Source organism: Pseudopipra pipra, chromosome 2 (genome assembly GCF_036250125.1).
Source record: "Pseudopipra pipra isolate bDixPip1 chromosome 2, bDixPip1.hap1, whole genome shotgun sequence".
Lineage (NCBI taxonomy): Eukaryota > Metazoa > Chordata > Aves > Passeriformes > Pipridae > Pseudopipra > Pseudopipra pipra.
In genome coordinates this window covers 82,683,610-82,697,812 of record NC_087550.1, presented here as the reverse complement: position 1 = coordinate 82,697,812, position 14,203 = coordinate 82,683,610, and the positions used below count along the sequence as shown (strand labels likewise).

The window sequence follows — 14,203 nt, the reverse complement described above, 5'->3', positions numbered from 1 at the left end:
CTCTACCCACTACACTGCTGTTACTTGCAAAGTGATCTATCAGAAAGATGTTTCCATTTTATTTATTTTTGGTACTCATTAGATTAAGTCTGAATTTCAAAATAAGAAAGTCTTCCTTCAAGAAAAATAAGGCAAGTCAATCAAATTAATTAGAAGAAGACCTTTAAGTGAGATTAGATTTTGTCCAGTGACTTAAGGAATGTTTTGCAAACCATATATAAACTTAGTAAAAATATTTACCTATTAAAAAAAAAAGGCACCAGTTGTGAAAGATATCAAGGAGCTAAAATTTCTGCTCAAAGTAAAAAGTGAGATTAACTATCTAAAGATTGCACCAGTTTACTGAAATCAAGAATAACACCAGTTCTAAGCATTGTTAGAGCAGAAAACTCTAAAAATTACATGGCAGAACTATGATAAAAACATCCTACAGAGATGCCTACAGAACCACTAGTTCATACTCTCTGCATGACCTGCAGCGCTTCCTTTGCCTACAGACTTGTTAACAACAACGGACAATAACGTCTGCATGTAAATACACGATAAATACAGCCAAAACAGACATTCAGTGTGCCACGCTGGACATTAGCTACACGGAAACAGACCCCCAGGACCCTGAACATCTCATCAGCTGGACCAGCACAGCTGGATTGATGCTGAAACCAGCATTGACAACACCTCAGGGATGAACCCTGGAACCAGGACTGGTTTTCTCTTTTCCCTTTCTTTTCCTTTTTCTTTCTTTCTTTCTTTAATTCATGTCTTTCTCTTTAATTCCTCTTTTCTTTCATCCCTTATCCAAAACAAACTGACGTGTACTTATGAGGTAGGTGTAGGAACTAACACAACAACTTCCACACCAAGTGTGTAATTTACTAATAAAACTTCCTGTTTGTTTGCGGGCCCTCTGAGTTTTGTTGTTGCTTTCGACCAAATAAGCATTTACGAATCTTAGTCGCTTCCTTCTCTTTAAGGGATGGGTCGCCACAGTGATTCAACAGTGGGATCAGAAAAAATAATTTTCACAATTCGGGGGGGGGGGTGTGTGTTCTAACTGTTTTTTCATAACTTCCTAATAGATTCCTTGTGTCCCCTATGTCAAAGCAAAAAAATCCACCAGACCGAAAAAAAAAAAAAGAAAATCAGCTAAAGAAAAAGATGTCAGTGCCCCGCTCGGCGTTCGGCCGCGCTGCCCGCGGGTTGCCCGCACAACCACACCGGGGGCCCCGCGGCCCAAAGGACCGCCCGGCCGGGGCGCCCCGTCCGAGCGGCGCTTCCCATTGGCTGCCGAACATTGTCGAGTGCTCTCGGGCTTCTCCGCCGCATCGCCGGAGGCGGCGGAAGAGGGGGAGCGGCTCGATCGCGGAGCGGTGCATTGTGGGGCGGGAAAGGAGAGTCGCTGCTGAGCCAGGGCCGCCATCTTGGCTGCGTCCGGACTTGCTCCTGCTCCTGGGGCCTGTTCCTTCTCCTTGCAGCTCAAAGCGGAGGGAAGGGACAGGACGAGGGGCTATATCGGGGGGTGCTGATGCGTGCAGAGCCTCCTCGCACCTCTTCCGGGCGCCGCTAGCAAAAGGGGCGGGGGTGGTCGAGCGGTCGTCGGCGCGGCCTCTCCTCTCCGCCGGGATGGGTCGGTCCCGCAGTCGGAGCTCGTCCCGCTCTAAGCACACCAAGAGCTCCAAGCACAACAAGAAGAACCGGAGCCGATCGCGGTCTCGCTCCCGGGAAAAGGAGCGGGCGCGTAAGCGCTCCAAGTCCCGGGAGAGCAAGCGGAACCGGCGCCGGGAGTCCCGCTCCCGCTCGCGCTCCAACACGGCCCCCTCCTCCCGCCGCGACCGGGAGCGGGACCGCGACCGCGCCTCCTCCCCCCCAGACCGCATCGACATCTTCGGGCGCACGGTGAGCAAGCGCAGCAGCCTGGACGAAAAGCAGAAGCGGGAGGAGGAGGAGAAAAAAGCGGAGTTCGAGCGGCAGCGGAAAATGTGAGCTCCGAGCCTGGGCTGGGGGCGAGGGGGCAGTGAGGGATGGGGGACGAAGGAGGGTGGTCTGTGCCCTGGTGCCTTTCTCTCCGCGCCTTCCTCCTGCGAGAGGGCCGCCTGCCGCTGGGGTACAGGCGTTCGGGCCTTCGCTGAGGCCTAGTGAGAGCCGGTTTTCCCGCCATCCGCCCCTTTCCCAAAGCCCGGCTCCCTCAGGTGCGTTCGGAGCCGCCCACTCGGGGGCGAGCCCCCCGCACGCCGCCTCCCCAGCGCCGGCTCTGCCGCTTCCCATCCGCCGGCGCTGCTCTCGCTCCTGCGCTGCTCCCAAACTTCCCTGTGCGGCGAGGCCGCGGCGCCCGAGGCTTTGTGCTGCACCGCCCGCCCCTCCCCGCCCTGGCGTGGGGCTTCTTGTACGTCGAGCGGAGACATCTGGAGTTGCTCGGCTGAGGGTTTCAAGAAGCACTGTGTAGCTATTATATTAACACTGAGGGATTATTTTCTTGGCAAATGGGACAGTGACAGCCGGTGACTTGTTTTGTTTGAAACCTTGTCCCTTTTCAGTTTACGTTGTGGGGAGTGTGGCTATTTGTTGAGTCTGCAGAGATAAATTCTGTTTTAATAAACGTTGGGTATGCACTGATGTTTAGCAGCATAATAAGTTATGAAACAGACCTTTAAGCAGCACAGAGGAGAATAGTTTGAACAGTTGTGATCAGCTGATTCTTCTTCGAATGCTACCCTTGCTCATTGGACCACCTAGACCAGAAATAGCACTTGTTTGTATGAGTGAAGTCAAGTACTCCTGTTAATTCTCAGGTGGAACTTTGAGTTTTATTTCAGCACTATCGTTCTCATGAAATATTAGTTGATGTTCAGAAGGCTGAGTGAGCTCGAGTTATCACTTTCGTGTTTGAGATTTTGACAGCAATGTTGTCAAAAACTTCCATAGTAACACAAACACAGGTTAAAATTGAAGGGTTTGGAGATACTGATCCTAATTTTGTGGTTTATAATTTTATTCAGTACCTAAATTAAAAAAATATTCCATCCATTCCATATCTTCAATGATGAATTGGAATGTGCTTAACAATTTGAGAATATAGTGAATAGTTCATTTTAGTGTTTCACAGCTGGTTTAGTTCATATGTAAGTACATTTTCTATTTAAGTTAGTTTTGAAATTTTAAAATGCTCATGAAGTCTGTGTAGGAGGAATATGACATTTGAGCGATATTTGCTACAGAATAGTAGACTTTTGAGGAAGAATCAGTGTTGGAAAAGATTGGGCATGAAATTTTCATACTTCTGGAATACCTTTTAATTTTAAAAAGAAAAAGCAATAAAATCTAATACAGTAGAAAAGTATGGTATTTGAGTAAGTCATCTGTAAATTGCATTACGTATGTTAGTGTAGACTCATATTAGTGAAGGAAAGAAGTACTTTCTTGCTGACTGAATAAACTAGGGGACAGTTCATATATTGAAAGTGACTTTCTTCTTCTTGTGTCTGTTCAAATCTTAATACATAGCCTAACTTATGTTCTTTCCTATAATGCTCATTTTCTATAAAGGCCTTGCAAGTACGAATTTTTCCCCTCAGAAATTTGCTGACATATAAGTGGTTTCTTTTCTGCAGATTTCATAAAATTAGTCTTCAAGAAGCAAATGGATCATACTAAAAATACTTTTTTAATTTAATGACTTATCTTTTGCTCTGGAATCATCAGTAGGCCAGGATGATAAAGTTATACCTCTGTATGAAATACTGTAAGTTCATGTGATTAAAAAAACCAGTATAAACTACAGAATAAATCATTGAGATTTATATCTGTGTTTATAATTTAATTTCCTTGATGAGGTCAAAGGCATTGTAATATTAGCATTGCCTATAAGTGTTAAAAAACACATTTGATTGGTTTAATTAAATTTAAATGAAATTTGTTGGGGTGAGAAGAACGAAACGTTTGCAGGCACAATGAGTACATCATCCATTGCTGAGGATATTTGAGAATTTATTTCAGACGTGAATGTCATGGGTATTTTTGTAACTATGCACTATCTTTATTCAGTTAATTAACTTTTGTTCTGGATTTCCCAATGTTAAACATAAAGCTATGATAGTTGAGTAAAACACGAAAATATCAACTTTCTGACCATTTCTTTCTCTAGAACAGCCTCTTAGGTACGCTAAGCAGTATTGGTAAAGGACAGTGAGAGTACTCGTTGCTGAATAAAACCTTGTAAGAAGAAATGAAAACCTTTTAAAATAAAAGAATATTTAGTATATAAAGGATGTTTAAAAAATTGTCCAGAAAGGGTCGTGGCTTGGCAGAGATACTGCTGTATCAGAATGGGGGTGTTGTATTTTTCTGGATGGTGATAGTGGTCTAGGTTTTTTGTTTGCCTTTTGTTGTCTGTTTTTTTTCTGAAAAAGTCACCTCAAGGTATTTTATGTCTATTTTGGAAAAGCGAATACTGGCCTAATGTGCCCCCAGGTAAGATGGCTGTCTCTTGAGGAATGTAGGAATAAAATTTGTGTTCTCAGGCCAAATGATTGAGTTGAGCGTTCCAAAATTTTTTACTGAAGTTAACTTACTTGAGTACACTTCTGAAAAGATGATACGTGAAAAGGGGGAATTGGGAGCCTTTCAGCTCTGTATTTCCCATGCCTGTCTAGATCAGTAGTCCATACTTCATCATTTCCCAAGGTACATCTTTGGAAATTGTACCTTGGGAAATCTAAAAGTTGGTAAATCCTGTAACTCTTTTTTTTTTTTTTTAATTAGTTGTTTTCCAAGTAAGATAGATTAGGAAAGGTTTTCCAAATGAGATAGGAAAATGCAAGCATTATGAAAATGACAGGATATGAAGATATTGCAATTGTAGTTGTTATTCTAAATCATGCATTTTTGTCACTAACAATCCAGAAGATAAGTTTTATAAAATTGTTCTGTACTTCACAGAATACTTAAAATGGAAGTTAAATGTCAAGTTTAAAAGCAACAGTCTTCTCCGCAAAGCCATAATAATTCCAGATAAATAGCACTATGTAAAATACAGCTATACAGTATTCACTGTTCATCTTTGGATATGTAATTGCTGTGTTGTACTAGTGATTACTACCTGGATTTTTTTTTCCCTACATTTGGTAATTAAACTGCAAATCTAGCTAAACTCTTTGTATCCTTAATGAAAACTTAAAACAGCAGTTAGGCTAAGTGATAACACTGCTGCTAAACAAAAATAAGGACAAGATGTTTAAAAATGTTTCCAAAACTCAGAACATGGAAAGCTGTAGTTCACAAGGATTTATTTAGCACTTGGTATTGGTATAATTTATTTTGCATAATTACAGTAGGAACAGAGTGCTGCATTAAAAATCTTAAGGAGAGCTGAGGTACTCAAAATTTGATAGGTAAATGATTGGATAACTAGATTACAGCTATACCACTGGAATTCTAGTTAAAATATTCAAATCACAAATTTTATTTTTTCTGTCTTCTATTTTAAGTTATTAGTGATGAGTTTGGTACCTCTGAGGTGGTAACTTTAAGGCAAGATTTTACAGGATGTTATTGCTACACATGGCTGAAAATCGAGACCATTTGAACTCCTAAGGATAGTCAGAGTTGGGTGGGATTTGGATTTGGGGGGGGGGTTGTGGTTGTTGTTTTGTATTTTCGGGGGGTGTTATTTGTTGGTTTGGATTTTTTCCCTTTTTCCCCCCTAATTATGATGAAGAAGTAGTATGATTAGGTATTCTTAATCTTAGTCTGTTAGTATATCTAGAGATGCTAAGTATGGTATGGGCTGAATGGATTCCCTATAGTAGGAACACTGATTGCCTGAATATTCACTTTCTTTAAATGTAGGTCAAAATATTCTTTATGTATATAGTTTGTGTATAAGATATAAAACTTTTCAAAAGTTGTTCAGTAGCGTGGCTGATGCTGGGTATTGAAGGAGTTCGTTTCAGTGCAAACATTCTTTATTGATTAAAAAGGTAATCCTCATGTTTGCATTTTGTAGTCGTCAACAAGAAATTGAAGAGAAACTCGTAGAGGAAGAAACTGCTCGAAGAGTGGAAGAACTTGTGGCTAAACGTGTAGAAGAAGAGTTGGAGAAAAGAAAGGATGAAATTGAGCGAGAGGTTCTCCGCAGGGTGGAGGAGGCTAAGCGCATCATGGAAAAACAGTTGCTCGAAGAACTCGAGCGACAGCGACAAGCTGAACTTGCAGCACAAAAAGCCAGAGAGGTAACGCTCGGTCGTTTGGAAAGTAGAGACAGTCCATGGCAAAACTTTCAGTGTTGGTTTGTGCCTCCTGTTCGGTTCAGAAAGAGATGGAATACAGCAAATCTAATTCCCTTCTCATATAAACTTGCATTGCTGCGAAACTTAATTTCTAGCCTATTCAGAGGAGCTCACTGATATTTAAACAGTTATTCTCCTAAAACCTGAACAAGGATACTTGATTTTTAATGGAACTGACCTACATATTTCAGAATTGTTTGAAACTTTTGCCATGGCTGCAGGATTTATCAGCAGTCCTTTCATTTCTGGGGAAGGGTATTGAAAAACCTGTAATTATGTATCCTTCATTTGTTTCATTTTGTTTACCTAGACTGTAAGAGGCTTTTGCCTTCAGTCAGGCAGGGTCCAGCAGTGATCTGCAGTACCTGTCTTTAACAAATAGGTTTCTTATTCTTCATTTTAAAATGAACATTTTCCTTGAGCATACATTGGACTAATTCTGGGACTTCGAGCATAAGCCCATTCACGTCTTCATGAAGGATCTCTGTCCAAATCATTATACCCATTCTTAATAACTACTAACAACTCCTTTTTTTCTCCCTAGAAGTTATAAAAGAGCAGGTTGCCCTTGTCTGAAGTCAAGCTGAACGTGTGACTTGGGTTTTTGGATTTTTTTGTTTTATTTTGTTTTTTTAATCAGCAGCTGGAGCAGAAGCTGAAAATGTCTTTCTGTGAGACAGTAATTTGCTACTAAAGGCTTTGATGCCTGCCTGCACCAATCATTCCAGGATCCATAAGTTTCAAAACAAACTTCAAACTGTAAAGGAAATCTGTGCTAAATAGTCATAAGTGTCAAATGCTTTTTTCATTCTCTACCTCCTACACATTTTATTTTAAATTAATATTTTGATTGGCTTACAGAAGGAGAGACAGAAGCAATGCAGCTTTCCCCTTCATACTAAATGTGACTTGTCAGTTACACAGTATCACTTAATTAAATGAAAACAAATGGAATGCTGAGTTACAGTAAATATTAAAAATATTAAATTATACTTTTTTTGCAAATTCAGACTTTAATATGAAAGAGTTTACATTGAATTTTCATGTTCATAGTCAGAAAATTCTTCATATATAGATAGAGATTTTCATTTGATCAGATGGATGACTCTTTATTTTAAAAAGTATTTTTGCTATTGTCAATATCATGTGGAGAAGTCTCATCAGTTCTTTGTAACATATAATAAACCTCCATGCCTGGAGTGAAGTGTGCTAGCTAGTAGCTCGTTACTAGTCATAGTAAGAAGTTTTCATATGCTTGCTTTGTTCGTATTAACTTTTTTTTCTTACACAGACACAAACCTCTGGCTAACTTTAAATCCTCCAAATATTAAAATAATTTGGATATATATTATGTGAACTGAAACACCTCAAAAACTTTCACGCAGTCTTCATATTTGAGTTGCATAACAGAGTTCCATAAAATTCACCAAGAAAACAACAATTACAAGGCTTTATTTCCTGATCTTGCCTTCCCTGGACTCCTGAATTCCAAGTTCATACTGCAAACGACAGTTTCAGCTGTCTTAAAATTGTCAAAATACTGAATGTTAAGTCCATTCTCCCCATGAAAGAAGCCCATAGCTCCATGAAGTATGGATTACCATTTGTATTTTTCACTAACAGTAAATGTATTTTTCTTATTAATTGTTTGCCTTAGGAATGATTTACATATTTTTGTTCCTTCTTACCATAAACATCTGCATTCCTCAGCTCAGCCTTCCTTGTATGTTGTTTCTTTATAAATGGTTGAGCTGCTGATGCAGGTATTGCCAAGCTAACAGTACAAATCATTTTAAAGAGGAAGCTGGCGCGTATGGCAGCCGAGGAGCACACTCTGCAGGACACTGGACAAGACAGTAAATATTCAACTTTTAATGCTGATTAAAGGAGTATAGGTAAAGAATACGTAGGTATACTTAATTGGTGAGACAAACTATTCACTTTATTTATATTTTCTATATTACTTTTTAATTTGGTAAATACTATCCAGTTTTTGTAGTTGTCCTTGTTGATTTGTGTGATATTAAAATTCTAGTAATAAATTGTCAGGATTCTATGATTAGGGAGGGTTTAGTTGGTTGCTGTTTGGACTGGGCGGGATGATTTAAATTGAGTAGTAGAAACCAGTTTTAGTGGCTGCACAGTTTACCATTGTGAGACAAAATAGGTGGCTGTAAAGCTGCCACTTTAAGTCAGTTCACAAAAGAATTCTGAGAAAGATTAGTGAACATGCAGAAATGAATATTTTACTTTACTAACATCTTGCCCTGTCCTCCCCTTTAGGAAGAAGAGCGTGCAAAGCGTGAGGAACTAGAGCGAATACTGGAAGAGAATAATCGAAAAATTGCAGAAGCACAAGCTAAACTGGTATGTGAAGATGTAGATAACCATTTTTAGGGAAATACAGGTGTCTGCTAGATTTGAAACACAGGTGAACAAATCCACGCTTTCTAGAGTTTAACTTACCTATTGCTGGTTGTATCAGTAGCATTGCTCTCCTTCCCCTGAGCATAAAAGACCAGATCCTTAGCAGTAACACTATAGTTCGGATGCAGTTAATTTAGAGGGAAATCGCTGCCTTCAGAATTTAAAAAGTCCGTTTTAACTATAGCTCATGGGGAAGGTTGAAGTAAGTTTGCAGACATGTTCAGCTTCAAATGACTAATTCTGTTTCATTGAGCAGGACAAGTACAAACTGGATTTGAGTCGAGTATAATGTTGATGTAGAAGTGCTGAAAGGGACTTTCAGCATAAGCTTAAGATGTCTAAGTTAGAAAAGTCTAGCATATATTGGTCTTCAAGACCATTTAATCAGGTGCCTGCCACATGAAAATATTTAATAGGATTGAGCTGATTCTAATCATTTGATGATAAGCCAAACTAAGCGTCTTCTAAGTTCTAATTGAACTCTATCAGTTTCAATTGCCCAGGTAATTACACCTCTTTCATGTAAAAAGGAGGCTTCTTAAAACTCTTTGCTTGAACTACACCTGCTTTAGATCTCTTTCTGTTTTACCCTTTTCTCAACCTTATATGGTCGAAACAGGACATAAAGAAAATTTAAAGTATGAACTGATGTAATGAACAAAATAAGCACCTTTAGAAGACCGCTGGAAGAGCTGTAAGAACTATTGGTCAGTGTAAGGACTGACTAGTTACAAATCAAGTAAAGATGGGCTTGGATTAGGAGGGGTTTTTAGATGGGTTTTGGAGCAGGGAGACCTCTGCTTGAAGATGTGTTACTTCATTGTGCCTGCATTTTACACGTCGGGATATCTTTAGATATCTGTTGTCTTCCTTAATTAAATATAAAGTGTTGTTTGCACCGCAGTGCTGAAAAATATGACATGTAAGCACTCAAGATTTCAATACATTAGCTGTAGAAAGTTCTCAATGTTTCTTATAAACTCAATTCAAATAACCATTTTATAAATAGTTTCACTGAAACCAACTATGGCATCTAGCTCAGGCAGAACTGCTTACATACCTATGCAGGATTGGACCTGTTTGGAAGTTAATATGGACTTGTAAATTGCTTTTATGACTACAAAATATGCTGGCCTAAATTTTATCATTTTCCTACATAGGCTGAAGAACAATTGAAAATTGTTGAAGAACAAAGAAAGATTCATGAGGAGAGGATGAAACTAGAACAAGAGAGACAACGTCAGCAAAAGGAAGAGCAAAAAATTATCCTGGGCAAAGGAAAGTCTAGGCCAAAACTGTCCTTCTCCCTAAAAAGCCAGGATTAAATTTCAACTCTGAACTCCTAAAAGAAAAAAAAAAAAAACAAAACAAAAAAAGGAAAACAAAAAAAACTTTGTATGGTAGCTTCATGTTGAAGTGTTTTTGGTTTTTTTTTCTTCTCAATTTTTTTTTTGTCTTTTTTGAAAGTTGGAAAGTTAGCTTGTTCTAATAGGGGCTGTGCTCTGCAATTCTTATTTTTTTTTAAATTTCCATTAAGTTAAACCCTTATCAGATCATCATTGCCTTTTAGAGCATAATCTGTTTTCATGAATTTTGTTTCTGTATTGGTGATCTGAAGCAAGTCATGTCACTTCATGAATTGTGGATGATCTAATAAGGTTTTACTGACCTACTAGTCAGAGTTTGACTCTGATAATTGAGAGAACTTTATACTGGGTATTGCTGACTTTTAATGTTTTTTTTTGAAGTCAGTAAATACATGAGTAAATTGCCATAGTATTACTGGACCTCTGCGGTTTATTGTTAAATCAGTGTCCTATGATACTGTCCCGTTGTTGCGCTTGATGTTCCTGATACAGGTAAGGAAATAGTTTGTCATTTCTGCTATGAATACATAGAGAGCAGTATTGTCTCTGTTAGATTTGTTTTTATTACATTGACAGCATTCAACCAGCGTTCCCCATTGTGTAAATAAACCAATTTGCTGAATAAAGTGAAAGTCTTAAATTCATATGTTTAAGTAAATTTTTTTAGTACACTTCTATAAACAGCTATAAGAGTGACAATTCACATTATTAAATTCAAGACTATAGTGGTATTTTTTTAAATTTTGCTTTAAACTATTGTGGCTTCTCCTACTTATAATGCAAAATTACACACAGTAAAAAAATCCCTGCAGTTGTGAATGTTTTTGATGGCTTCTGCTGTTTTTATGAATGTTGGTTTTTATTCTGACAGAGACTTATTTCAGCTGTAGTATCATGTTTAAACGGCTGTTCAGCTTACTGCACTCAGACCGGTACTTCGATATCTAATCCCCTTCGGTTCACCTCATAATATAGTATATTGTATAAGTTAAGGTCATTACCAAATAATGAATCTGATGGATCCTCAAGGATTTAAAAATGGAAGTTTTTTCTCCCAAAGGACTGGACTGGCTAGTATACTTGAAGTGACAAACAGAAAGTGAGACTCTGTCTAAATATATTGTTTTAGCCAGAAAGCAACTGTTATTCATATACAGATCTTGAATATTATCCATTTATATATACAGGTTTTATTTTGAAAAATGAAACTAGAGATTGAAAACTATATATAAATCCCCTTTTTGTATATAATTCTTCTACCAAAACCGGGATTACTATAGCTTGTCCAGTTCTAAAACTTTCTTTTCCTGTCAGCGTGCAACATCTGTAGTAACCATAAAATGAAAGTTACCAATAGTTGCCTAAGCATTTGAATGTCACTGGACAAAGTCAGAAGTAATTCCTGATATTCCCAAAGGGTCTGTTTCTGTAGATTTGGCAAATTAAATGTGGGAGCAAGTTGAGTGTGCCACTGAAAGCAGTATTCAACATGCTTTGTATGAAACTGGGGCTTGGGGGATAGACTGATGTGTATCACTTTGTCCAGCATGTCAAGAAAATGTGAAGACGGTAAAATACCTACACTATTATTGTACTTAAATTTGCCTATATATTGTACTACAAAAGAAGGTTAAAAGTTGCTTAATGCATAAAAACAAAAGCTGAAGCCAAATAAATCATGTACGTGACCTGTTGGCAGGAGCAGGCTGTATTTAAAGATCAACTGATACCTGTATTTCTAAAACAGAAAACATCCCCTGTTCCCTTATGAGAAACAAGCTATTAAAAGTCAATACTCAAAACAGACCTATGCAGTTTCATTTCCTCTTCTAAAAGCAAGAAGCTAAGTAATCTTGTGTGCAGCTGTGGTATCAAGCATTTTGTTCTGCCTCACATAATTTGCTGCTAAATAGCAACTTTTGTTCTCCACATATAACATTGTGTAGGCTTAGATGTTACAAGGTTATTTTCAGTCTCACCTCTAGGGCTTTCTTGGACAAAATGCTCATTCCTAATGAGATTGCCCATTCTGCCTTTCCCCATTTCATACCTGTTTCTCTTTCCCCTGCCCTCAAAAAACAGCTAGGTTTTTGGTTTTGCTTTTTTTTGTTTTGTTTTGTTTTCCTCTGTTGGGGTAGAAGTTCAGTTGATGGAATCTCTTGTCTCTGCTGTCCTAAAGCATTCTGTGTTTCTGAGATAGTTCTTTGTAGGTTCAGTGTGGGCAAATGTTACATTTGCATTGCACTGCGGTTTTCTTTCTTTTTAAAATTATTGTAGGACTTCAGGGATACTGATTTCTAGGAAAGTAGAGGTGTGCACAGTTTGGGAGGGGGATAAATTGACATTTGATTGGGAGAACTTGGCATGTTCTTATATTCCCATGGAACTTCATGCCTGTTTAGGCTGACATTTATGTGGTGTTTAAACTGTGAGCTCCCTGCATGCATCTTCAAGAGGATATTGGCCTACCTAGAGAAACTGCTATTGGTGAATGTGTTGGGTGTTTATTTTTATTCCATTACAGTTTGAAGTTTCAACTTCAAATTTTGGTTAGACAGTTTTTAGTTTATTCTGGGGTTTTGTGTGTTGTTGACTCACCCAGGGAGGCCAGTAGGCATTTTTGTTGCCACCTACCTTGAGCAGTATTCATTTCCCTTATAACAGAAGAGATCTTAGTTTCCCTAACCCCTGTTCATAAATGTTCTGGATAATTATTTTAATACTGAACAGTGCATCTGTCTGGCAAAGGCAGGAGCATGGAAGGCCTTAGAGCAGCATGCTAAACATGTGCTCTTACTTTGGCAATTTGCTAATTCCCATGTTTGTTTATCATTGTTTTTCCAAGTACAAGTGGAAAGCTGACTGCTGTGAAATGTATTGGAGGGATGGAGTCCTTGACACTTAGCACAGCAGAGACAGTTAGGTTGGTGAGATATCTAAACTGCCAAGCAACAGCATACCTACATATAATCTCACTAAATGTATTATCTCACTAAAGTATCAATAATTCATCCATTGCTATCTTTTCTTGAAAAAGAAGGATTTACCTTTGATGTCTCTCCTTTTCTCTTTAGCTTTGTGCCATCTCATACACCTCAACCTCTCTATTTCCCTTGCTGACCTGAAGCTGGTAATCCCCTTTGTGATGCCATTAACGTGCCATTTTTTGGACGTACACCAAATGTGGAGGTGTTGGTTATTCACTTTAAACTGCATGCAGTGTCTCATTAAACATTTTCAGAGCATTTGGGATCTTAACTCCGTCATTGCAGGGTCTTGGTGCAAGTGCAGGTGAAATTCAAGTTAATAAACACTTTCCAGGCTGTGTTACACAGGGGATTGATTTCAGAAGAGAACTGTGGAGCTGCCTGTGTGCCTAAGGCTCATTTCCAAGGCAGGAGGATATGGTTGAAGTGCCTGGTTTGGTATGGTTTCGGACTGACAGGCTAGTCTGGCTGGAGTTGAACCATGACTTTCATGTATCTCTATTCCATTCTCATGCTGGTGCCACCAAACATGCATTTCAGGGTTATCTCCATCTCCCTATCCCACCCTTTTGCTAGCCCGCTGAAGAGTGCTGAGTCTCTTGATGTTTCTGTACAAAACAACCTCATGCTTCCGATCATTCTCCCCGGACTGACACTTAGAATCAAGGGTTATGCTGATTCAGCGTCAGCTCTGCTCAACAGGACATGAATCCCCTTTTATAATAAAGGGATGGGTGTGTGGAAGCTTGATCCCAGGTCCTTTTTACTACCACTCATATCACAAACCACAAAATAATGTAAATATTTTTGGTTTTGCAGAGTGGTACTGAGAATTGGTATAAAAATAAGTCAAACAATTAAAATGCATGGTTAGGGTGTACAAACTTCGTTTCTGATTTTTATAAGGCTGCTTGAATTCTATTGGTTGTATTTAGGAGGAGCCAAGCTCGTTTTCTAAGAAGCTATGGTTAACCAAAATTGCAGTTATAAAATAGACCTGGAGAAGGCAAATTAACATCTAGATATGTATTTACTCTACCATAAGTGCAGAAAATGCATTGTTGTGGTGTGAATGATATAATAAGAGCTGTTTCAAGTATCTGGCACACTTGCCCTTTGGACAAATGATAAAGAATTC

General features: G+C 38.8%; 1 protein-coding gene across 1 annotated transcript; it reads left to right on the top strand.

Annotated features, from left to right (window-relative positions):
* The first annotated feature begins 1,351 nt into the window (after positions 1 to 1,351).
* On the top strand, positions 1,352 to 11,884 carry ARGLU1 (arginine and glutamate rich 1). The gene is made up of 4 exons (XM_064646132.1): positions 1,352 to 1,979; positions 6,002 to 6,227; positions 8,568 to 8,651; positions 9,872 to 11,884. The coding sequence occupies exons 1-4, from the start codon at positions 1,624 to 1,626 to the stop codon at positions 10,034 to 10,036; spliced, it is 831 nt and encodes a 276-aa protein (XP_064502202.1). The 5' UTR covers positions 1,352 to 1,623; the 3' UTR covers positions 10,037 to 11,884.
* The last annotated feature ends 2,319 nt before the right edge of the window (positions 11,885 to 14,203 follow it).